We start from the raw sequence: 24,221 nt of genomic DNA, 5'->3' as shown, positions 1-24,221 counted from the left end.
GCGTACCTTAACACACTGGTTCAAGACTAATAGGCTCATCATAAATTCTGAAAAAACTTTGGTAGTTAACTTTCATACCACACAAAACCTCCATCAAGCAAACCCTATTTTCACTATCGAAGGAAAAAAAGTGTTGAAGGTCAGTCATACAAAATTTCTAGGGGTACATGTTCAGGCAGATCTGAAGTGGGAGGTACACTAAAACAATTTAAGTAAGTGACTGAATTCACTAGCATATGCTGTTAGGATCCTCACTCAAAATAGAAGCTGCTCATCAGTGCTGACAATGTATCATTATAGTTTACAGTCGCTACTTATGTACGGAATAATTTCTGGGAGGAATTCCACAAATACTAAAAAAACATTTAAAATACAGAAAAAGATTATCAGGGTGATAAAAAAAGCTAAATGTAAGGATTCCTGTAGACCCCTTTTTAAAACTCTGAAAATATTTCCACTGCCTTGCTTCTATATATACGAAATGCTAATTTTCACAAAAGGGAGCATCTTAAAAAAGGAAAATCTCTTCAAACACAACTGTGATATACACACATAAGAAAATAGACAGAAGATGAACCTACACAGGAACACAGTAAATACAAACTTATGCAAAAGAGGAGTGTATCATTCTGGAGCTATGTTACATAACCATATGCCTTCTTACCTAAATTGCATACCAACATTAAATGCATTTAAGATTAGATTAGATTAGATTAGATTTACTTTCATTCCAATTGATCCGTAGTGAGGAGGTCCTCCAGGATGGGCAACATGTCAGAAAAACAACAATACATGACAAATATTTACAACTAAAACAAATAAGCTAATGTACCATTCCACAGGTCCCAAGTGGAATGATCGTCATTTTTAATGAACACTGTATGAAAGTCATTTTACAAATACTAATGCACTGAATTTAAAATAAAAAAGTTTTTTATTTATTTATAAGGTAATAAACATGTAATACAACTACTATAATACTTATTTACAATGAACTCATTACTGCACTGAAATGGTGCAGAAGTTAGATTGTACTTACACACACACACACACACACACACACACACACACACAGATATATATATATATATATATATATATATATATATATATATATATATATATATATATATATATAAAGATGATGTGACTTACCATACGAAAGCACTGGCAGGTCAATAGAAACACAAACAGACACATACATACACACAAAATTCAAGCTTTCGCAACAAACTATTGCCTCATCAGGAAAGAGGGAAGGAGAGGGAAAGACGAAAGGAAGTGGGTTTTAAGGGAGAGGGTAAGGAGTCATTCCAATCCCGGGAGCGGAAAGACTTTACAGTGGGAATTAAGTTGAATGATAGTGTTACTAACTCAAATAAGTTCTTATTGGGAGAGTCTTTGAGGAAATCTACATTGAAATCACCAGCAACCACTATTTCTTTGTTTTTGGGTGTTAGATGGTCCAGTACAGATTCAAGGTGGTTTACAAACAGATTAAAGTTATCTGCAGGTGCTCGATATACACTTAATATTATGAAGGATTTTTTGTGAAATTCTAATTCTGTTGCACATGCTTCCATATGCTGTTCTAGGCAAAATTTATGAATGTCTATGTTCTTAAATTTATGACATTTCCTAATGAATGTGGCAACTCCTCCTTTCTCCATTTATGATCTACAAAAGTGAGATGCTAACCTAAACCCTGTAACACTTACAAGTTCTATACCAGTGGTCACATGATGTTCAGACAGGCAGATTATGTCAGCTGGGTTTGAAGACTCTAATTCATCTATGCAGATAGTTAATTCATTAATTTTATTTCTCAGTCCTCGAATATTTTGATGCAATAAAGATAGCTGACATTTCACGTTGACTGAGTTAAAATTTGGTAGAGTTATAATATCTGCTGACTGTTGAAAATTCTTAACCAATAGCTGTTTATGCTGATGTAATAAGCTGGAATTATGTTTCTTGATTTCTTTCTCAAACTTAAGGTTTGTCTCAGTTCTAACCTCTCTTAAAATTTGCTTTCTTTCTGTCCTCCCTACCCTAAAAAATGGTCTTTTCTGAACCCTATAACCACTGGTATTTTATCACTCATGACAGTGCCTCACCCCTTTAACTTTCCTGCTATTTCCCCAGCCAATTTACCCTTCCCCTTCCTGTTGAGGTGAAGGCCATGCCTAGTATAATCCCACCTACTGAGAGAATCAACAGGAACCACACCAATGTGTGACCCTGCACCCAACATAAGCAGCCGTTCCAGCTCCAAATTAACTCTCTTGACAGAAGAGTTCAAATGAGGTCGGTCATGGTGCCCAAGAACAGATAAAAACTCAACACTAGTATGCTTCGATGCTGATGCAATCTTCGCCAGGTCACACTCTATGCTGTACCCAGGATCTCTGTCAATATTGTTATCTGTCCCACTCACTATAACCATGGTGTCTTCCTTAGTGAAATCTTTGCAAAGTGATCCTAAATCCTCTGTCACCTGCTCCAGACCAGCACTACGTTTAAAAAAAATTGGTGACCTGGTATTCTGTTCTTAGTTCATCCTGCAAAAGTTGGCCAAAACCTCTTCCATGGGAATTACCTAACAACAACACTTTCTTTCTCTTTACTGATTTCCCTACATTCTTACTTTTCAATTTGCTGCTGAAAGTTTGTTGTGCCCTGTCTACACCTGCAGCTGCTTGAGGCTCACCAGCTTCTAACTGAAGCAACAGGTCAAATCTATTTTCCACATTCACCACGAAGCTGTCAGACAAAGTTCTAGGCCTGTTCCTCCTGTCGCCTGTTGCCACTTCCCACCTCTCTTTACCCTTCTCCCTCCTTAACCTGTCAAGATCTCCCCTGGCCTTGTCTAACTCAGCCTGAAGGACAGCAACTTTCCCCTCCTGTTCTAGTATCTTCCTATCTCTACTACAAATCCTACAAAACCACTGATGAGTCTCATTTACTTCCCCTATTCCCACGCCACTACAGTCACCCACATGGAAAAAACTACAGCACCCCTCACACCAAAGCCCTGACCTAACGGCAAGTCAAGGACTTTTCACTCATGATAAACGTAATGGTTTATTAATAATAAGTCAGTTAAATTACAGATAAACACGAAAATTCGGTTACACAAATTTGGACTAAACACAACTGTGTGTAAACAAAAACAAAAGTGCAAAGTTTCTGAAACAACGACTTAAACTTTACGCTACTTTCCGGAAATGCTAGTTGAATAATGAAGAGGTATGCTAAGTTAAATTGTTGGAGAGAGTAAGGAACAACTAAACAAAATTCTATAGATTTGCTGCATCAGAAAGTAAACAGAAAATACGACTGCACGGTCTTTTCGCGTTTTCTGCTTTATTATGTAAAGAAAAATGAAACTTTTAAACGTACACTTAAAAAGCACACTAATACACCTATTTACCTTGTAATCAGTACTAATCTATATGTTTTATAATCTAAAATGACTTATCTTTACGAGAACACCAAAACTCGCGCTTGTCGCCTGGCTGCAGTTCTTGTGGACCACTGCTTCTATTCTTTGTCTGAGTCTATGGAACATCATAATCATTTACCAAATTTCACTAATTGTCAATTCATAATATAGTTTACATTGTGGTTATCATGTCATCTCACTTAATAAGTACTATTATCACACGTAGAAGCAATGTAGTACACCAACCTACATTATTATGCATTTTCATTATGTTAACAGTGTAGTCAAAATGACGACTGGATTGTAAACTAACTAGGTTTACCACTGTCCTATATCACATCTACAAACAATGTAGGAAACTGATTCTTGGACCAATAAATAAATAAATAAATATTAGGTGGTCGCACCCGATACTGAGCACATTAACAAGTTGTAGGAATTCATGTGCATATCCATTAAGGTGGAAAAAAAAATGAACGTTTTTGTCTAAGATTATGCATGTTGCAGTTGTTTATATTCTATGTTCTTTACATTGTTCCTATTTTACTACTGTCACCGGTTTATACTGTTATGTGGCAAAATAAATGCAACCGTGTAAAATTTCTGTTTGTTGTTTCAATTTTGGACACCAGTGTACATTTAACTTTCTTTGCGTAGACAGATTTTATATAAAGTATTGGAGAGGATGGGATATTTAGTCATATATGCCAATTACATGTGTTCTTGGTGATAAATGGGGAGTTTTAACATTTTCCTTGTCTCTGCATTTTCCTCAATTTTGCATTTTTCAAGTCTGGGCCGCACAGATATGAAACATGGGTGTTTCGCTGTGTTATGTTCCCAAAAACTGCTGCAGGCAACAAACAACTTAGAAGCGGATCGTATATTTCCTTGTGGCCCTGAGACGTGGCTCGGAAAACTCTTCCTTAGATAAAGTTGATCAATGTATCACATTAATCTGTCCAGTTACTCATAGGTGACACCAAAATAGAGGATTTCAGGCAAAATATTGAATTTCATCCTCCAAAATTCTTTCACTGTTGATGAGTATACCACAGTTCCACTTTTGACAGTTTTCCAAGCACTGAAATGATAAATATAAAGTTAAGTGATTGCAGAATTTAAATCCAGTTAAATTTGGTCAATAGAACAAAGGCGACTGTATTTGATCCAATACCTTTTTGATAATTTGTATATTATATGAAAGGATTTATTCATCTTCTTGTAGCTAATTCTTTTTTTCTGTAGTGATTAGATTAGATTAGATTTACTTTCATTCCAATTCATCCATAGTGAGGAGGTCCTCCAGGATGTAGGACATGTCAGAAAAGCAATAATACATGACAAATATGTTCAACTGAAACAAACTGTTCCATAAATTTCGTGTTTGTTTTGAATACAGTCAGAGAGAGTCCCTTTAGTCAGCCATAGTGCCAGTAGTGCTAGTGTTTGTTTTGAATACAGTCCAGAGACGGGTAGTGCTATTTTCATTGTTTTCTACAAGAAGGGTATAGTAACCACAGTTTAGTCAACTATCAACTGCCTTTAGTGAATTAGCAGTCTAGTTAAAAGTTGATTAACTTTCTACAGTAAATTGATTTCTTAGGATGGATAGGATGTGTGACTGCTGTGTACGGACACAGGAGGAGCTGGCCACTGTTCGCGAACAGCTGAACGTGTTGATGGCCGTGGTCAGCCATCTTCAGGCTGCTGCCTCAGAGTGTAGCGGCAGTGGGGAGTCTGGTGTGTCGCATGGTAAACCCCAGGTGTTACATGCTTCACCCACTGTCCCTACTGTCGAGACATCTTCGCGGGTACCAGGCACGGTTGGGCCACCTTCTCCCCAAGGGGAGTGGCGGGTTCAGCGGCGTTCGTGGCGCACGAGGCGGAGAGTCAATGTGGAGGATGGCCGTGTGGCATCGCCCGCTCTGCCTGTGAGTGGACATGTGGCCGCTCCTTCAGCAAGGTACGAGCAGCCACGGGGGGAGGGGTTTATCAGTGATTGGGAGCTCCAACGTTAGGCGGGTGATGGAGCCCCTTAGGGACATAGCAGAAAGGTCAGGGAAGAAGGCCAGTGTTCACTCTGTCTGCTTGCCGGGGGGTCTCATCCGAGATGTGGAGGAGGCCCTGCCGGCGGCGATAGAGAGCACTGGGCGCACCCGACTGCAAATTGTTGCTCATGTCGGCACCAATGACTCCTGCCGTCTGGGTTCAGAGGTCATCCTCAGTTCATACAGGTGGTTGACAGAGTTGGTGAAGGCGGAAAGCCTCGCTCGCAGGGTGGAATCTGAGCTAACTATTTGTAGTATCGTTCCCAGAACCGATCGCGGTCCTCTGGTTTGGAGCTGAGTGGAAGGCTTAAACCAGAGGCTCAGACGATTCTGCGGAGATCTGGGGCACAAATTTCTCGACCTCCGCTATTGGGTGGAGAAATGTAGGGTCCCCCTGAATAGGTCAGGCATGCACTACATGCAGGAAGTGGCTACAAGGGTAGCGGAGTATGTGTGGAGTGCACATGTGGGTTTTGTAGGTTAGAGAATTCCCTCCCTAGGCCTGACAAGAACCTCCTGAGATGCAGCAAGGTAGGAGTAGGCAAAATGCAACAGGGAATAACAATATTAATGTGCTAATAGTAAACTGCTGGAGCGTCTATAGAAAGGTCCCAGAATTGCTCTCATTAATAAATGGTCACAATGCCCACATAGTACTAGGGACAGGAAGTTGGCTGAAACCAGATGGAAACAGTAATGAAATTCTAAACTCAGATTGGAATGTATACCGCAGAGACAGGCTGGACAGTGAAGGGGGAGGCGTGTTTATAGTGATAAAAAGTGCAATAGTATCGAAGGAAATTACGAAGATCCGAAATGTGAAATAATTTGGGTGAAAGTCACGGTTAAAGCACACTCAGACATGGTAATTGGATGTCTCTATAGGCCCCCTGGCTCAGCAGCTGTTGTGGCTGAGCACCTGAAGGATAATTTGGAAAATATTTCAAGTAGATTTCCCCACCATGTTATAGTTCTGGGTGGAGATTTTAATTTGCCGGATATAGACTGGGAGACTCAAACATTCATAACAGGTGGCAAAGACAAAGAATGCAGTGAAATTTTTAAGTGCTTTATCTGAAAATTACCTTGAGCAGTTAAACAGAGAACCGACTCATGGCGATAACATATTAGACCTTCTGGTGACAAACAGACCCGAACTATTTGAAACAGTTAACGCAGAACAGGGAATCAGCGATCATAAAGCAGTTACTGCATCGATGATTTCAGCCATAAATAGAAATATTAAAAAAGGTAGGAAGATTTTTCTGTTTAGCAAAAGTGACAAACAGCAGATTTCAGAGTACCTGACGACTCAACACAATAGTTTTGTTTCAAGTACAGGTAGTGTTGAGGATCAGTGGACAAAGTTTAAAACCATCGTACAATATGCGTTAGATGAGTATCTGCCAAGCAAGATCGTAAGAGATGGAAAAGAGCCACAGTGGTACAGCAACCGAGTTAGAAAACTGCTGCGGAAGCAAGGGGAACTTCACAGCAAACATAAACATAGCCAAACTCTTGCAGACAAACAAAAATTACACGAAGCGAAATGTAGTATGAGGAGGGCTATGCTAGAGGCGTTCAATGAATTCGAAAGTAAAGTTCTATATACTGTCTTGGCAGAAAATCCTAAGAAATTTTGGTCTTATGTCAAAGTAGTAGGTGGATCAAAACAAAATGTCCAGACACTCTGTGACCAAAGTTGTACTGAAATGGAGGATGACAGACTAAAGGCTGAAATACTAAATGTCTTTTTCCAAAGCTGTTTCACAGAGGAAGACTGCACTGTAGTTCCTTCTCTAGATTGTCGCATAGATGACAAAATAGTAGATATTGAAATAGACGACAGAAGAATAGAGAAACAATTAAAATCGCTCAAAAGAGGAAGAGTAGAAATCTACTCTGTAGGAATCAGCATGGGTTTCGAAAAAGACTATCGTGTGAACCCCAGCTCACACTATTCATCCACGAGACTCAGAGGGCCATAGACACGGGTTCCCAGGTAGATGCCGTGTTTCTTGACTTCCGCAAGGCGTTCGATTCAGTTCCCCACAGTCATTTAATGAACAAAGTAAGAGCATACGGACTATCAGACAAATTGTGTGATTGGATTGAAGAGTTCCTAGATGACAGAATGCAGCATGTCATTCTCAATGGAGAGAAGTCTTCCGAAGTAAGAGTGATTTCAGGTGTGCCCCAGGGGAGTGTCGTAGGACCGTTGCTATTCACAATATACATAAATGACCTTGTGGATGACATCGGAAGTTCACTGAGGCTTTTTGCGGATGATGCTGTGGTATATTGAGAGGTTGTAACAATGAAAAATTGTACTGAAATGCGGGAGAATCTGCAGCGAATTGACGCATGGTGCAGGGAATGGCAATTGAATCTCAATGTAGACAAGTGTAATGTGCTGCGAATACATAGAAAGAAAGATCCCTTATCACTTAGCTGCAATATAGCAGGTCAGCAACTGGAAGCAGTTAATTCCATAAATTATCTGGGAGTAGGCATTAGGAGTGATTTAAATGGAATGATCATATAAAGTTGATCGTCGGTAAAGCAGATGCCAGACTGAGATTCATTGGAAGAATCCTAAGAAAATGCAATCTGAAAACAAAGGAAGTAGGTTACAGTACATTTGTTCGCCCACTGCTTGAATATTGCTCACTAATGTGGGATCTGTACCAGATAGGGTTGATAGAAGAGATAGAGAAGATCCAACGAAGAGCAGCGCGCTTCGTTACAGGATCATTTAGTAATCGTGAAAGCGTTACGGAGATGATAGATAAACTCCAGAGGAAGACTCTGCAGGAGAGATGCTCAGTAGCTTGGTACGGGCTTTTGTTGAAGTTTCGAGAACATACCTTCACCGAGGAGTCAAGCAGTATATTGCTCCCTCCTACGTATATCTCGCGAAGAGACCATGAGAATAAAATCAGAGAGATTAGAGCCCATACAGAGGCATACCGACAATCCTTCTTTCCACGAACAATACGAGACTGGAATAGAAGGGAGAACCGATAGAGTTACTCAAGGTACCCTCTGCCACACACCGTCAGGTGGCTTGTGGAGTATGGATGTAGATGTAGAAGCTAATGCACTTTCCACAGGTCCCCAGTAGAATGATCATCATTTTTGTAATGAACACTATATGAAAGAATCATTTTACAAACACTAATGCACTGAATTTAAAATAAAAAAAAGTTTTTTTTTATGTATAAGGTAATAAACATGCAGTATAACTACTACAATACTTATTTACAATGAACACATTACTGCACTGAAATGGTAGAAGTTATATTGTAGTTACACACACACACACACACACACACACTACACACACACACACACACACACACACACACTCTCTTATTTACAATGAACGCATTACTGCACTGAAATGGTGCAGAAATATATACAAATCAGTTGGTTCTACTGAGAAATTCATCAATGGCCACCAATAAATCCTTTAGGCTTCTCTTAAACTGAATTTCATTGGTTGTTAGGCTTTTTATGGCTCCCGGAAAGTTATTGAAAATGTGTGTTCCTGAATAATGCACACCTTTTTCTACAAGAATAAGTGACTTTAAATCCTTGTGAAGATTATTCTTATTTCTAGTACTGATTCCATGAATTGAGCTGTTGGTTGAAAAAGTGATATATTCTTAATGACAAATTTCATTAAGGAATAGATATATTGGGAAGCAGTAGTTAGTATCCCTAGTTCCCTAAACAGGCCTCTGCAGGATGTTCTTGAGTCCACACCACATATAACTCCTACTGCACGTTTTTGTGCCCGGAAAACTTTAGCTTGGCTTCATGAATTACCCCAGAAAATAATCCCATATGAGATTATGAAATGAAAGTAAGCATAGTATGCCAGCTTTTTCATTTTTATATCCCCTATGTCTGATACAATTCGCATTGCAAACAGAGATTTGTTAAGACACTTCAGCAGTTCTGTGATGTGCTCCTCCCAGTTGAATTTATCATCAAGCTATAATCCCAGGAATTTAACACTGCCCACTTCTTCTATCTGCTTGTCATCGTATGTTAAGCATATACTCGTGGGACACCCCTTACAAGTTCTGAACTGCATGTAGTGTTTTTTTTCAAAGTTTAGTGACAAAGAATTGGCTAAGAACCAGTGATTAATGTCCACAAATATTTTATTACCTGATCTTTCTAAGACTACGCTTGATTTGCTATTTATTGCAATGTTTGTATCATCGGCAAACAAAATGAACTTGGCATCTGGTAATGTTACTGATGAAAGGTCATTGGTATACACAAGAAAAAGTAAGGGCCCCTAAATTGAACCTTGTGAGACCCCACATGTAATTAGTTCCCAGTTGGATGTTGCCTGATAGCTAGATACATGTCTCTTTCCTAATAACACCCTTTGTTTCCTGCCAGGGATGTAAGATTTGAACCATTGTGCAGCATTTCCTGTTAAACTATAATATTCTAATTTACTTAAAAGGATATTGTGATTTACACAGTCAAATGCCTTTGACAGATCACAAAATATACCAGTTGTCTGCAATTTTCTGTCTAATGAATTAAGCACATTTTCACTGTAAGTGTAGATAGCCTTCTCAATATCAGAACCCTTTAGAAATCCAAACTGTGACTTTGACAGCATGTTATTTGAGATAAGATGGTTATAAATCCGATTGTACATTACTTTATCTAAAATTTTTGAGAACGCTGGCAACTGTGAAATTGGACGGAAATTTAATGCTATTTCTTTACCTCCTTTCTTAAACAGTGGCTTAACTTCAACATATTTCAGCCATTCAGGAAATATTCCACTGATAAATGACTGGTTACACAGATAGCTTAATATGTTACTTAACTCAGAATCACATTCTTTAATTAACTTTGTTGATATTTCATCATACCCATTAGATGTTTTTGATTTTAAAGATTTTATGATGGACATTATTTCTGTTGGGGTAGTGAGGATCAACTTCATATCATGGAAGTTACCTGAAATGCCTGTTCTGGGGTATTCCATAGCAGCATCTACAGAACCTGACAACCCCATCTTTTCAGTAACAGTTATAAAATGTTTGTTAAAAAGTTCTGCATCTGTCACTAATGTATCATTTACTCTTAATGCTATTTTCCCTCTTCATGTCCGGTTCTACCAGTCTCCTCCTTCACTATATCCCATATTACCTTTATTTTGTTATCTGATATGACTATCTTTTCCTTGTAATATATTTCCTTTGAAATCCGTATTACAGTGTTTAATATTTTGCAGTATTTCTTGTAATGTGCTGTAGCATCAACATCAGAACTGTTTCAGATTGACAGATACTGTTTTCTTTTTGTTTTACAAGGTAATCTTATTTCTTGAGTAATCCAGGGCTTCTTTGTAGACTTTACTCTAACCTTGGTTAGTTTTGGGGGAAAACAGTGTTCAAATAAGGTAAGCACTTTATTAGCAAAAGTGTTATATTTTTCATTCATGTCATGAACACTGCAAACATCAGTCCAGTGAATAATCAATTTTTGGCTTATTGATTACCCTCTTGAGCTCAGATTTAACAGATTTTATATCCTGTTCAGTATTAACATTTGACAGAAGGAACTGCATCTCATGGTCTGAGAGGCCATTGACTATTGGTTTTGTAATATAATTTTGTTCATTGTACTTTTCTATAAAGATATTATCAATGGCTGTTTGTGAGCAATTGGGTACCCTAGTGGAGAACTTACTCAAATAAGTTCTTATTGGGAGAGTCTTTAAGGAAATCTACATTGAAATCACCAGCAACCACTATTTCTTTGTTTTTGGTTGTTAAATGGGCCAGTCCAGCTTCAAGGTGGTTTATGAACAGATTAAAGTTACCTGCAGGTGCTCGATATACACTCAATATTGTGAAGGATTTTTTGTGAAATTCTAGTTCTGTTGCACATGCTTCCATATGCTGTTCTAGGCAAAATTTATGAATGTCTATGTTCTTAAATTTATGACAATTCCTGATGAATGTGGCAACTCCTCCTTTCTCCATTTCTGCTCTACAAAAGTGAGATGCTAACCTAAACCCTGTAACACTTACAAGTTCTATACCAGTGGTCATATGATGTTCTGAGGGGCAGATTATGTCAGCTGGGTTTGAGGACTCTAATTCATCTATGCAGATAATTAATTCATTAATTTTATTTCTCAGTCCTTGAATATTTTCATGCCGTAAAGATAGCTGATATTTCACATTGAATTAGTTAAAATTGGGTAGAGTTGAAATATCTGCTGATTTTTGAAAATTCTTAACCAATAGGTCTCAGTCCTAACCTCTCTTAAAATTTGGTGTCTTTCTGTCCTCCCTACCCTAGAAAAAGGGTCTTTTCTGAACCCTATAACCACTGGTATTTTACCACTCATGACAGTGCCTCCCCCCTTTAATTTTCCTGCTATTTCCCCAGCCAATTTACCCTTCTCCTTCCTGTTGAGGTGAAGGCCATGCCTAGTATAATCCCACCTACTGAGAGAATCAACAGGAACCACACCAATGTGTGACCCTGCACCCGACATAATCAGCCGTTCCAGCTCCAAATTAACTCTCTTGACAGAAGAGTTCAAATGAGGTCGGTCATGGTGCCCAAGAACAGATACAAACTCAACACTGGTATGCTTCGATGCTGATGCAATCTTCGCCAGGTCACACTCTATGCTGTACCCAGGATCTCTGTCAATATTGTTACCTGTCCCACTCACTATATCCATGGTGTCTTCCTTAGTGAAATCTTTGCAAAGTGATCCTAAATCCTCTGTCACCTGCTCCAGACCAGCACTAGGTTAAAAAAAATTGGTGACCTGGTATTCTGTTCTTAGTTCATCCTGCAAAAGTTGGCCAAAACCTCTTCCATGGGAATTACCTAACAACAACACTTTCTTTCTCTTTACTGATTTCCCTACATTCTTACTTTTCAATTTGCTGCTGATAGTTTGTTGTGCCCTGTCTACACCTGCAACTGCTTGAGGCTCACCAGCTTCTAACTGAAGCAACAGGCCAAATCTATTTTCCACATTCACCACGAAGCTGTCAGACAAAGTTCTAGGCCTGTTCCTCCTATCGCCTGTTGCCACTTCCCACCTCTCTTTACCCTTCTCCCTCCTTAACCTGTCAAGATCTCCCCTGGCCTTGTCTAACTCAGCCTGAAGGGCGGCAGTTTTCCCCTCCTGTTCTAGTATCTTCCTATCTCGACTACATATCCTACAAAACCACTGACGAGTCTCATTTACTTCTCCTATTCCCATGCCACTACAGTCACCCACATGGAAAAAACAACAGCACCTGTCACACCAAAGCCCCGACCTAAGAATTCTACGGCAAGTCAAGCACTTTTCACTCATGATAAATGTAATAGTTTATTAAGAATAAGTCAGTTAAATTACAGATAAACATGAAAATATTATTCCACAAATTTGGCCTATACACAACTGTGTGTAAACAAAAACAACAGTGGAAAATTTCTGAAACAACAACTTAAACTTTACGCTACTTTCCGGAAATGTGAGTTAAATAATGAAGAGGAATGCTACAGTTAAATTGCTGGAGAGCACTAAAAACAACTTGATGAAATTCTAGAGATTTGCTGCAGCAAAACGTAAACAGAAAATAGGACTGTACGATTTTTTTGCGTTTTCTGCTATATTACATAAAGAAAAATGAAACCGTTAATGGTACACTGAAAAGGCACACTAATACACCTATTTACCATGTAATCAGTACTAAACTATATTTTTTTATAATCTAAAATGACTTATCTTTACAAGAACACCAAAACTTATGCTAGTCGCGTGGCTGCAGGGCTGCCAACCTTGAAGTGTTCGAAGTGATTGAAAAAGCCACAAGTCATTCATGTCATTAATCAGTGAACATAATGATAGACCACAACTCACACATGGCCACTGCCTCTGCCTACTGGGGCCAGAGACAATGGTCATGTGTGTGAATGTGTGTGTGTGTGTGTTTTCTACTTTGGAAGAAAGCCTTTTGGCTGAAAGCTTAAATGTATGGCAGTCTTTTCGTTGTGCTCGTCTGTGACTCAACATATCCTCTCTATGGTTAGTAGCAATCTGTCCTTTTCATGATATTGTAAATATAGATACCACATATAGCAAAATTAAAACAAAAACAGTTTCAAGAAAAGTGAAGTATCAGAGAAGATAAGGCTAAAAGGTGGAATATACAGAACAACAATATAACAGAGAGAATCTTCATGACAATATTATGGAAAGAAAAGAGGAAGCGGATGAAGATGAGGTGGGTGATGTTATTCTGCAAGAATAATTTGACAAAGCTCTGACAGACCTAAATCGAAACAAGGCACTTGGAAAAGATGCTGACCCTATGGCTTATCTTTTATAGCATTTGTACATTTAGAAAAAGAGTGTTGACTGGAATATACTTCTTAGAACACAAAAATTCTCAAGTACATGTGGCAGAAGATTACATGTAATTTGTACAGAAATGAAACTGCAGTTCTAAGAGTCCAAGGACATGAAAATGTTGCAGCAACTGAAAGGGAGTGGGACAAGGTTATAGCCTATCCCCTATGTTATTCAGTCAGTACATTGATCAAGCTGCTAGAAAACTATGGAGAATTTGTGAACATGCATTAAAAGTTTGATACAGACATAGTAGATCTGTCAGAGATGGCCAAGCACTTGGAAGGTCAGTTTAAAGGAATGGGTGTGTCTTAAAGTGGTTATAAGATGAGCATAATGAAGGTAGAACAAAGGTAATGGAGTATAGTTGAATTAAATCAATTGATACTGAGGGTATCAGATTAGGAAATGAACATTGAGGGTCTGATTTATAAAATGGTTGATCTTAGGTTAGTACAAAAAATGAGTTCATACCATGTTGGACTTGGAAATCTGCATTGTATTACATGAGATTATTTTGCCATGAATTGGGATCTACTTTGATTAGCAAAATTTCATGGCTCAAGTAAGGTTAAATTGCAGTTGTTTCACACAAATAAAAGATGAAAAGACAACAAGCTATTAAAATCAAAGCACTCATCAGGAGTAGGTAATATACCAGATTTTGCTGTTATATGTGAATCACTGATATATCTTATAAATCTATCCATCTCAAGTAGCAACTTTCCAACAGTCTTAAAAATCACTAAAGTGAAACCACTTCACAAAAAAGAAGCCTAGGAGAGATGGCAGACTACAGACCTGTTTCTTTACTGTCAGTGTTTTCGAAACATGTAGAATTCTTTTTTTAATTTTTTTTGGTAAAAAGACTGATTTGTTAAATAAACATTAATAGAATCACCACATGGCCTTAGAAAAAAGCCACTCAACAGAAACAGCAATCTATTCTGTTCTATATGAAACACTGCAGCTATCATTTGGCAGGAATGTACCTTTTACATATTTCTAGACTTATTAAAAGTCTTTGACATTATCAATCATAATAAATTAATTATTAATATTGAGAACTGTGATATTAGGTGAGAAGCACATAACTGGATTAAATCATACCTGTATGAAAGAAAGCAGCTCGTAGAGCTAAGACATTAAGTAAATGGCACAGTCAGTATACATCAGTTAGATCTATTACTGCTCAAACACGGAGTATCCCAAGGTTCCATACTATCACCAATCCTATTTTTACTAAATGTAAATTATTTAACTATAGATAATAGTAACAGAAAAATGTATAAATTTGCAGATGACTCAAGCATCTTAAATGCAGGAAGTACCAAATAAACCTTTGAAAATAGCATTAATGCCATCACTAAGAATGCAATAGACTACTTAGATGCAAACAGTTTAATTGTAAATCTGGAACAAACTGTCGCAATGCGTATATTCACCAGCCAGAATAGGACATCAACTTATCCTCATATTGAAAGAAATGGACAAATAATTGAAAAAAAAGTACAAAATTTCTAGGTTTGTGGATACAGCAGAACATGAAATGTGGATATGGTTGTAGACTAAATAAACAGTAAACTGAGCAAACCAAATTTCATAGTACAAATAATAGGGAGCTGTATGCCATACGATAATCTCAGAACTGCATATTTTGGTTATGTTCACTTGTTATTGAAATTTGGTGTAATATTTTGGGGATACTGTAGAGCAATTTTGAAATCATTTCGCTCACAGAAAAAAAATTGTTAGACTAATGGAAGGGATAAACCATGTATGCTAAAAAATGTTGTTGTTATAAAAGAAAAATTAAACAGTAACATTCAATGCATTGCCCATAATGAACCTGTACACAGCTACCACACATGATAAATAAATAAATGATGTAAACCCAAAACAGATAATTGTAGTATTTTTACAGGAAAGCATACTCCATCCTGACATCAAACTGTATCATGCATTACCCAGATCCACAAAAATAGTAATGGACAAGAACAATTTCAAATCAACTATGAAGGATTACTTACTTAGTGTAGCACTCCTTCCATAGCTACAGTAAGGGAGTATCTAGTGAACAAAACTGTAGCACCAATGATAATTGTAAAGTGTGTAGAGTAATGAAATATTGTGTAATATTGCTTTTGCTAAAAGTGCTGTGTGTAAAAATATCAAGGAATATCTTCTGTAAACTGTGCAGTCCTAGATTAACAGAGTAAATAAATAAATAAACAAAGTGATCTTTATTTGCCAATGATGAAATGAATTTGGGTGTCTGAGGATAGGTAGTTATGTGCTGGATTGAAAGGTCTATGGTTTAGTCCCAGACAAATTGTAGGACCTTTTTTCACTTATTACTTTTTTCTCCTTTGTCATTGTTTGTTAATGTGCAAAATGATATGTTGCACTGTGGTTCTGAGTACACGTCAAACTATAGGTTCACTTATATCTGTGTGGATAAGGCTGTTAAAAGGTCTGAGGAAGGCAAGGATACACCACCTCCGAAAGGGCAACACTTAATAAATTACTATGTTGATCAAACCAACATTTGGATTTATGACTTCTCCACCAAAGCAGACAATCAAATGTATATTTTTAATGCTCACTCCATTGATAGTTTCTTTAGCATTAAATAACAATGATTTTAATACCTGCAAACTATTGAAACTTTCATCCACATAGAAACCTGCTTAAATAACAATGATTTTAATATCTGCAAACTATTGAAACTTTCATCCACATAGAAACCTGCAGAAATCCGCGACCAGTGAGTGATCTTTAATATGTATGTGTTCGTTATGCTCACCAAACAGCTGAAAGCCCAGTGTGACACATTACCATGGTTGCCTACAGCTTGTGTCCAAAGTCAAATTGGTCATGCCACCTACTGGCCAATGCCAGATTTCTGTGATTTATCAGCTGCTGGATGATTAGTTATAAAGATAATTACGACAATGCTGAGTATGCAAGTCAGTTTGGAATTATCAGTAGCTGGCTCAGTAGTTGTGTCCTGACAGAGTCCAGAGGATGTCAGGTCGATCCCAGGTTATGTCTCAGTGGTCCCTCTCCACAATGCCCCCCCCCCCCCCCCCCTCCAGTCTCAGCCCCACTCCCTACTTCCGCTTCTTTCATTGATGCAGAATGCTCAGTTTTAAGTTTAGGAATCAGAGTAAAACTAATCTCACAGAAGTTATTATAGCTGCAACATTGGACGTGCAGATTACAATATACCTATCAGTGCAGCAGATGAGGGAACTGAAATGGATAGCACTGTTCTCGTTTGGAGAAAAGTTTATGAAGAAATTACAGAACCAACAGAAAGTGAAGTCAGCTGGAGTCACAATACAATGAGGACAGACAATGTATTTACATAAAAATTACAAAATTGGAATACATTTAGAAAGTGTCACCTTAAAAGCCTGATTTTTTCATTTCTTTTAGTTCCAGTTATTTAATTTCCCTATCTCCTTTCAGTGTTAATGCACTGTGCTTTTATTTTATGTTTGTGCTTCTTTTGTAAAATTGTTATTTGACATCAAGAACATTTTTAATGCTATTCTGGCATTTTAGTTTCGATAGCAGACTCATGGATTGAGTGTTTGCCTGTAATTAGAGATTATTTGTAGTTCAAAATATGCGATGTATAGCTTTCACAGTTAACATACACTACTGTTCTTAGTAGCTCAACATAAACAGTCTCTCCTCCTTAATTCTCATTGTCATCAATGATGAAAACAATATTTTTATTTGAAGTTACAGTTGTTTCATCATTTACTGATATTAATGGATTTCAACCTTCAGGCTTCTTTAAATCTGCGTCAGAACACGAAGTCAGTTAGAATATAATGAATAATATTGTCAACTACGTTTTATGCAATAAATTCTTTAAAAAAATTATCTGATTGTATTCAAATATATAAAAACCGTGGCATGTAACTTAGGGATAAAAGTATGCACTGCCATTATATGGGTTGGAAATATAAATTAATTGTGGCTTCAGGACTGCACTTACATTATTTCTGCTTTTCATAACAGTAGGCCTGCTAAAATTACCTCCTCCAGTTTTATGCATTTCATCCTTGAAAAGTTTCGATACTATCTTTCCTCCAGTTTACATGGCATATGTAGTTACGTAAAGATGAAATGTAATAACTGTAATGTATGGTTAAAATTATGTCTTATCACGTGTGAATGTGTCTTGGTCATTTTCTTACTAACGTGATAACACATTTTCAAACTTTTCATCATGATTTGAGATTTGCTCCTATGTTCTGTGAACTAAAGTCAACAGCAACTCTTTCCAAACCTTTTCTTTGCTAGCCATAGCAACTTATCAGTTTTTTTGTGTCTTTAACTGACTTGGTATGATCACAAGCAATAAATCTTTTTCAGTTTGGGAGAAGTTTGGAGGTCACACCTCCTTCTCTTTAATTTCCAACATCTTTACAACATGATACATTCGATAATAACATTATGTATCAATGATGTATGATTAACATCTGCCATTGAAGCACAATAATTGTGTTGACAGCTGATTTTTAGTGGTATTGGCAAGTGTATTTCGTGCTAATTTAGATCAACGTTCAACCTCATTCAGTGGATCTAAGTTTAGTGTTACACATTACAGCAGGTTCCTGAACAGAGTTCACATTCTGAGCTAAAGTCAAAATTGGTTTCCAGTCACTGACATGTATGAAATCGACCCAGAAAGTAGTAGATGAGTTTTGCTATTTGGGCAAAAGAATGGTTGTCGATGTCAGAAGTAAAGAAGATATAATATGTAGACTGACAATAGCAAGAAAATATTTCCAAGAAAAGAAAAGTATGCAAACATTGTATATCAATTTAAGTGTTAGGGAGTCCTTCCTGAAAGTATTTGTTTGGATTGTACCCTTTTATGATTGTTAAACATGGATGATAAAACAGTACAGTAGCTCCAGGTAAATGCTGAAGATAACATGAGGAGATTAAGTAAATAATGATGAGGTAATGTATCAAATTATGGACCATAGAGTGTGGTATGACACAGTTTGAATAAATAAAACAATGGAAATCTGGAATGGAATGTAACAATATTATGAAAAGGATAGTTGCTACTCACCATACAGCGGAGATGCTTACATGCACATATGCACAACAAAAAGACTGTCAGAAAGTGTGTGCCTATCTGTGATGCAGCATCTCTGATATATGGTGGTAGCAACTATCCTTTTCAAAAATTTGAATAAATAAAAAAAATAGGTTCAAGGACACCAAGAAATAGGTAATGTGGCGATGGAGGAAAGGGAAGTGCGGAGGGGTTAAAATTTTAGAGCAAGACCAAGGCTTGAATACAATGTAAGTGGGTGGAAATGAATATAGGGTGCAGTATTTATGATTATGTGGGAAGACTTGCACAAGATAAACTCACAGTAATCTAGTGAATTGCTGAATGTTGGACTGGCGTTTTTACTATACTGAAGACTTTGTAGCAAATATAACTAAGTATATAATTCTCAGTGGGGAGATATTGTTTGATGTGAAATGAGCTTCTGGAAAACATCAAGAGGATGTTATAGAACCATAGCTGTTCACAGTCTGTGTATAACTCATATGGTGAATAATGTCGGCAGCTCCATGAGACTGTTACTGAAACACGTTAATATATATTTGTGGCTGTTGTAACCCAGAAAATTGTAGTTAACTACAGGAAGATCAGCAGAAGGGCAGCAAGTGATCCAAGGACTGTCTGTTGACCCACAACAAAAACCTACATATTATATTGCTCATAAATTGATGATAAAACCAATTATTGTTTCAATAAACAATTGACATTCAGGTGTATAATAACTAGTTGTATGTACCTGGAATTATTTAAAACTGAACAACAACAAAAATCTAGCTGCAGAATAAGCAGTTGCCAGACTAAGGTCCAGTGGAACAATTTTAATTAAATAAAATTCTTTAAGGAAGAAGGTATCATACGGAACCCTCATTCCACAAAGTCTCGCTTATTGCTTGTCAGTGTGAGACCTTCATCAGGTGGGGTTAATAGAGGAAATAACATGATTTAAAGAAAAGCTGCATGTTTCATCATGAATACACTAAGATAGTGGAAGAGTGTCAGCGATATGCTCATTTATTTCAATTTGCAGACACTGCAAGGTATATATGCAATCGCAAGAGGCCTACTGTTAACATTATGAGTGCACACATTCCAAGAATAGTCAGGCAACATATTATTTCCTTCAACACATATCACACATCCACATTGTAGAAATTGGGTGTGCACAGAGGCTTACTGACAATCATTCATCCCAAATACCATTTGCAAATAGAAGAGAAGTTAGATACACACTTTATGGTGAATTATGGAGAATTAGTATAGATGTTGAGAAATTAACAAAATTAGTATATTAATGTGATTTTTGTCATCCCATATATGTTTAATTTAATTTGTTGTATGTTCTATAGATAAAATGCATGTTAAGTTTTTATGGTGTGGAACATCTCAGTTTTTTTTAAAAAGTCAGTTTATCAGAAACAACTTTTGAGTGCTTCTCTGCCTACATGCTGACCATTTACATGGGGTAGTGTTGTGTAGTGTAGTGTAGTGTAGTGTTGTGATGAGCCATTGTAGTCATTTGCTGGTAAATGCACACTATTGCATGTTGTAAGGATTTTGTAAATTCAACTGATACAGAGCAATCTGTGATTCAGACAAGATGAGAAGAACATCTTAAGTGAGTGGAAACAAGTAGAAGAGCAGCATTGCTATACAGATGTTGCCTTTGCAGTGGGAGTTAGAATTAAATCCATCCATTCTATTAGTACATTCTCCCATTTTGATACTTCTTTCTTTTTTCATAGAAAATCAATATATTACGAATTGCACTGTCACCATTTTCAGCTGCGGGTTATTTTGTTCACTTAACCAATCATCATAATACTAGCTTAAATATTAAAATAAGTAATACATTTCATGCCAGAGCATTAAAAGCTGTCTTTTAATCATTGATGCCTTCTAAGGACTTAGCACTGTGTAAGAAAGTTGACTATATTCCCCTGACTTATGCTTGCAACTGCAGCCCGTATCTAGTGTAAGGTCATAACATTATCTCTTAGTTTGACTGTCTGTGGTATTATATTCTGTTCTGTTTTCTTTGCAGACTGTAAGATATAATGTGGAGAGTACTTACGCGCACAACACAGAATCATTATTGCAGTATAAATACAAGAGTATATTTTTTGTCTGCACTAAACCTGTACCAGTACATCAGATGGAAGCGCATGCTGTGGTTGAAGAAAATGTGGAAAATGCTGCTGGAACTAGTTCTTCCCAAAGTGAAAATGATTCATGTACAAACCCGACAGCTTCATCTGAATCACACACTAAGAAGAGAAAGTCGAAACCAAATTCTGAAGAAACACAAGATAATTCAGATTCACCTACGAGTGATGTACAAAGTGATAAATAGCAACATGATTCTGACGTAAATACTACTGACTGAAAAGAAAGAGGAAATAGAATGTAAACCCTGGGGCAACATTAATCCTCACATTCCTTGAATCGTTGTATTTCTGAAGCTTCCACTAAACAGAAGTTTCTTTCACATCATTAACTGGGTGTGCACATTTTCCCACATATTATGCCACGTGGGAAATTTTATTTTATATACATATTATATTTGATCACTTCATATAAACTGTCTATTTGCATTTCTTCCTTTTGTCAGTATCATTAAGCTCCATTACATAACTCTGCCATACAGCACAATTTCTCCATCTTCTATGAAACTTCCTGGCAGATTAAAACTGTGTGCCCGACCGAGACTCGAACTCGGGACCTTTGCCTTTCGCGGGCAAGTGCTCTACCAACTGAGCTACCGAAGCACGACTCACGCCCAGTACTCACAGCTTTACTTCTGCCAGTACCTCGTCTCCTACCTTCCAAACTTTACAGAAGCTCTCCTGCGAACCTTGCAGAACTAGCACTCCTGAAAGAAAGGATATTGTGGAGACATGGCTTAGCCACAGCCTGGGGGATGTTTCCAGAATGAGATTTTCACTCTGCAGCAGAGTGTGCGCTGATATGAAACTTCCTGGCAGATTAAAACTGTGTGCCCGACCGAGACTCGAACTCAGGACCTTTGCCTTTCGCCAGTTTTAATCTGCCAGGAAGTTTCATATCAGCGCACACTCCGCTGCAGAGTGAAAATCTCATTCTGGAAACATCCCCCTGGCTGTGGCTAAGCCATGTCTCCGCAATATCCTTTCTTTCAGGAGTGCTAGTTCTGCAAGTTTCGCAGGAGAGCTTCTGTAAAGTTTGGAAGGTAGGAGACGAGGTACTGGCAGAAGTAAAGCTGTGAGTACCGGGCGTGAGTCATGCTTCGGTAGCTCAGTTGGTAGAGCACTTGCGCGCCAAAGGCAAAGGTCCCGAGTTCGAGTCTCGGTCGGGCACACAGTTTTAATCTGCCAGGAAGTTTCATATCAGCGCACACTCCGCTGCAGAGTGAAAATCTCATTCTGTCTCCATCTTCTGTTCCTTGCATCATCATAAATTTTTCCCTCTAAAGGCTTTATTCTCTGTAATTCTAATTTTTGTGTAATTTTTATCTCTGGTATTAAGACACTCCTTTTCTCTCTTACTTCTTTTAGGACTTCATTGCACTTTAGTCCTTGAACTGAACTGATTAACTGCTAAGTATCATGTTCACATAATCAGTTCCAAACTGTCAATAACCTTCATAATGTAAAATTAATTGCCCTTTATTTATCTTCTCTCTCACCTGAAAAACTAAGTTGAAGGCTAGTGATATTTATTTTGTCATGGTCTCAAATCACCGATTTTCATATCAGATAAGAGAAGACGTATTTCCCTTAGGTTTTAATTTATCTCTTCTGTTGTCATAAGCACTAGTCTGTGTATGACTAGCAATTCATGGTTCTTCTGTATGTACCAGTGCAAAGCTTTCAGCGATGCCAATTTCATTAAAAAAAAAAAAAAAAAAAAAAATAGCCAAAGTCCTTCATCGTTTGGAATATTTGGGGACTGTGTGTGTGTGTGTGTGTGTGTGTGTGTGTGTGTGTGTGTGTGTGTGTGTGTGTGCGAAGCACTCAGAAGTGGAGGTACAAAAATGAGTCAAATTTACAAAGCCCTTGGCAGTATGAGCCAATTTATCAGTAAATATATAAAGTTGTTGTCAGTATTATGCCATTTATCAGTATGACATTGCACCCACACTGTCCTGGATGCTTGCTCTGATTCAGTTGGGAAAGGTGTCATAAAGCCGTTGTATCTTGTTCTGAGACAAGCTGGCCCACATCTGTCATAAATGGTCCTTGATATCCTTGATAGCACTTGGAACGAATGGATGTCCAATTTGGCCCCACGCATGTTCTGTCAGGTACAGACCAGGGGATCTTGCTGACCATGGGAATACTTCCATCATGATGCAGTCAGTTCATAGACATTCACATCATGTGTGGACGAGCATTGTCTTGTTGAAAACTGGCATCAAAATATTGTATGTCCTGTGAAACATAACACATGGGAATGCTGGATATCCCTGACATTCCATCATGCCACCATAGTTGTTTCAGTCACTACGAGCTATGACTTGAAGTCATACTCTATGGCTCCCCACATCATGGCATGAGGAGTGACAACACTGTGCTTCTCCAAAACATTGGAAGAGTAGGACCTATTCCTAGGCCACAGCTGTATTTGTTGATGATGGTCACGCAGAGTGGTGCAGAACCACAATTCGTCACCGAACAGAATACAACACTGACCATCAGCAGTCCATGCTTCCCAGGCACAGCACAACTCCAAACTTGGCCATTTGTGTTGTGGTGTTAATGGCAGCTTTTGCACATAATGGTAATTCCTTGGTCCAGCTGCTGCTAGTCTCCAACCAATAATGCAAAATGACACAGAGTGTTGCAGGGAGGTGATTACTTGTTCTTGAATGGCAAGCGCAGATGTGAAGAGGTTACAGTGTGCCTGATGCACAACACAGTGATCCTCCTTTGAGGTGGTCAGACATTGTCAGTTGAAATTTTGACAAGTATGCCTGCCCTCACATTCCCATGCAGTCCAGTATTGAGCCACTGTCACATCCAAATGCCTCACAAATCTGGAAATACCACAATTTGACCAGCAAGCCAAGCGAAGACCCACAATGAGGCCCCTTTCAAATTCTGTCAGGTGCTGATAACACTTTCTCAGAGGAGTACACAGTATCTCCATGTCCTTCACAGTGGTCATTCAACATCCAACACTGTTTCCACTTTCTGTATATCTTGCCAGGCCTAGTAACAACACTAATCATGAACA

At 37.9% G+C, this 24,221-nt stretch overlaps 1 protein-coding gene across 2 annotated transcripts in view; it reads left to right on the top strand.

Annotated features, from left to right (window-relative positions):
• LOC126469726 (carnosine N-methyltransferase) overlaps positions 1–21,757 on the top strand; it is a 184,781-nt gene extending 163,024 nt beyond the window's left edge. For both annotated transcript variants that reach the window (XM_050096918.1, XM_050096917.1), the window contains exon 9: positions 21,052–21,757. In XM_050096918.1, coding sequence (XP_049952875.1) covers positions 21,052–21,360 — 309 coding nt within the window. In that variant the 3' untranslated portion in view covers positions 21,361–21,757. The remainder of the gene's footprint in view (positions 1–21,051) is intronic.
• Positions 21,758–24,221: the final 2,464 nt, after the last annotated feature.

Source organism: Schistocerca serialis, chromosome 3 (assembly GCF_023864345.2).
Source record: "Schistocerca serialis cubense isolate TAMUIC-IGC-003099 chromosome 3, iqSchSeri2.2, whole genome shotgun sequence".
Classification (NCBI taxonomy): Eukaryota; Metazoa; Arthropoda; class Insecta; order Orthoptera; family Acrididae; genus Schistocerca; species Schistocerca serialis.
This window is presented reverse-complemented; position numbering and strand designations above follow the sequence as displayed.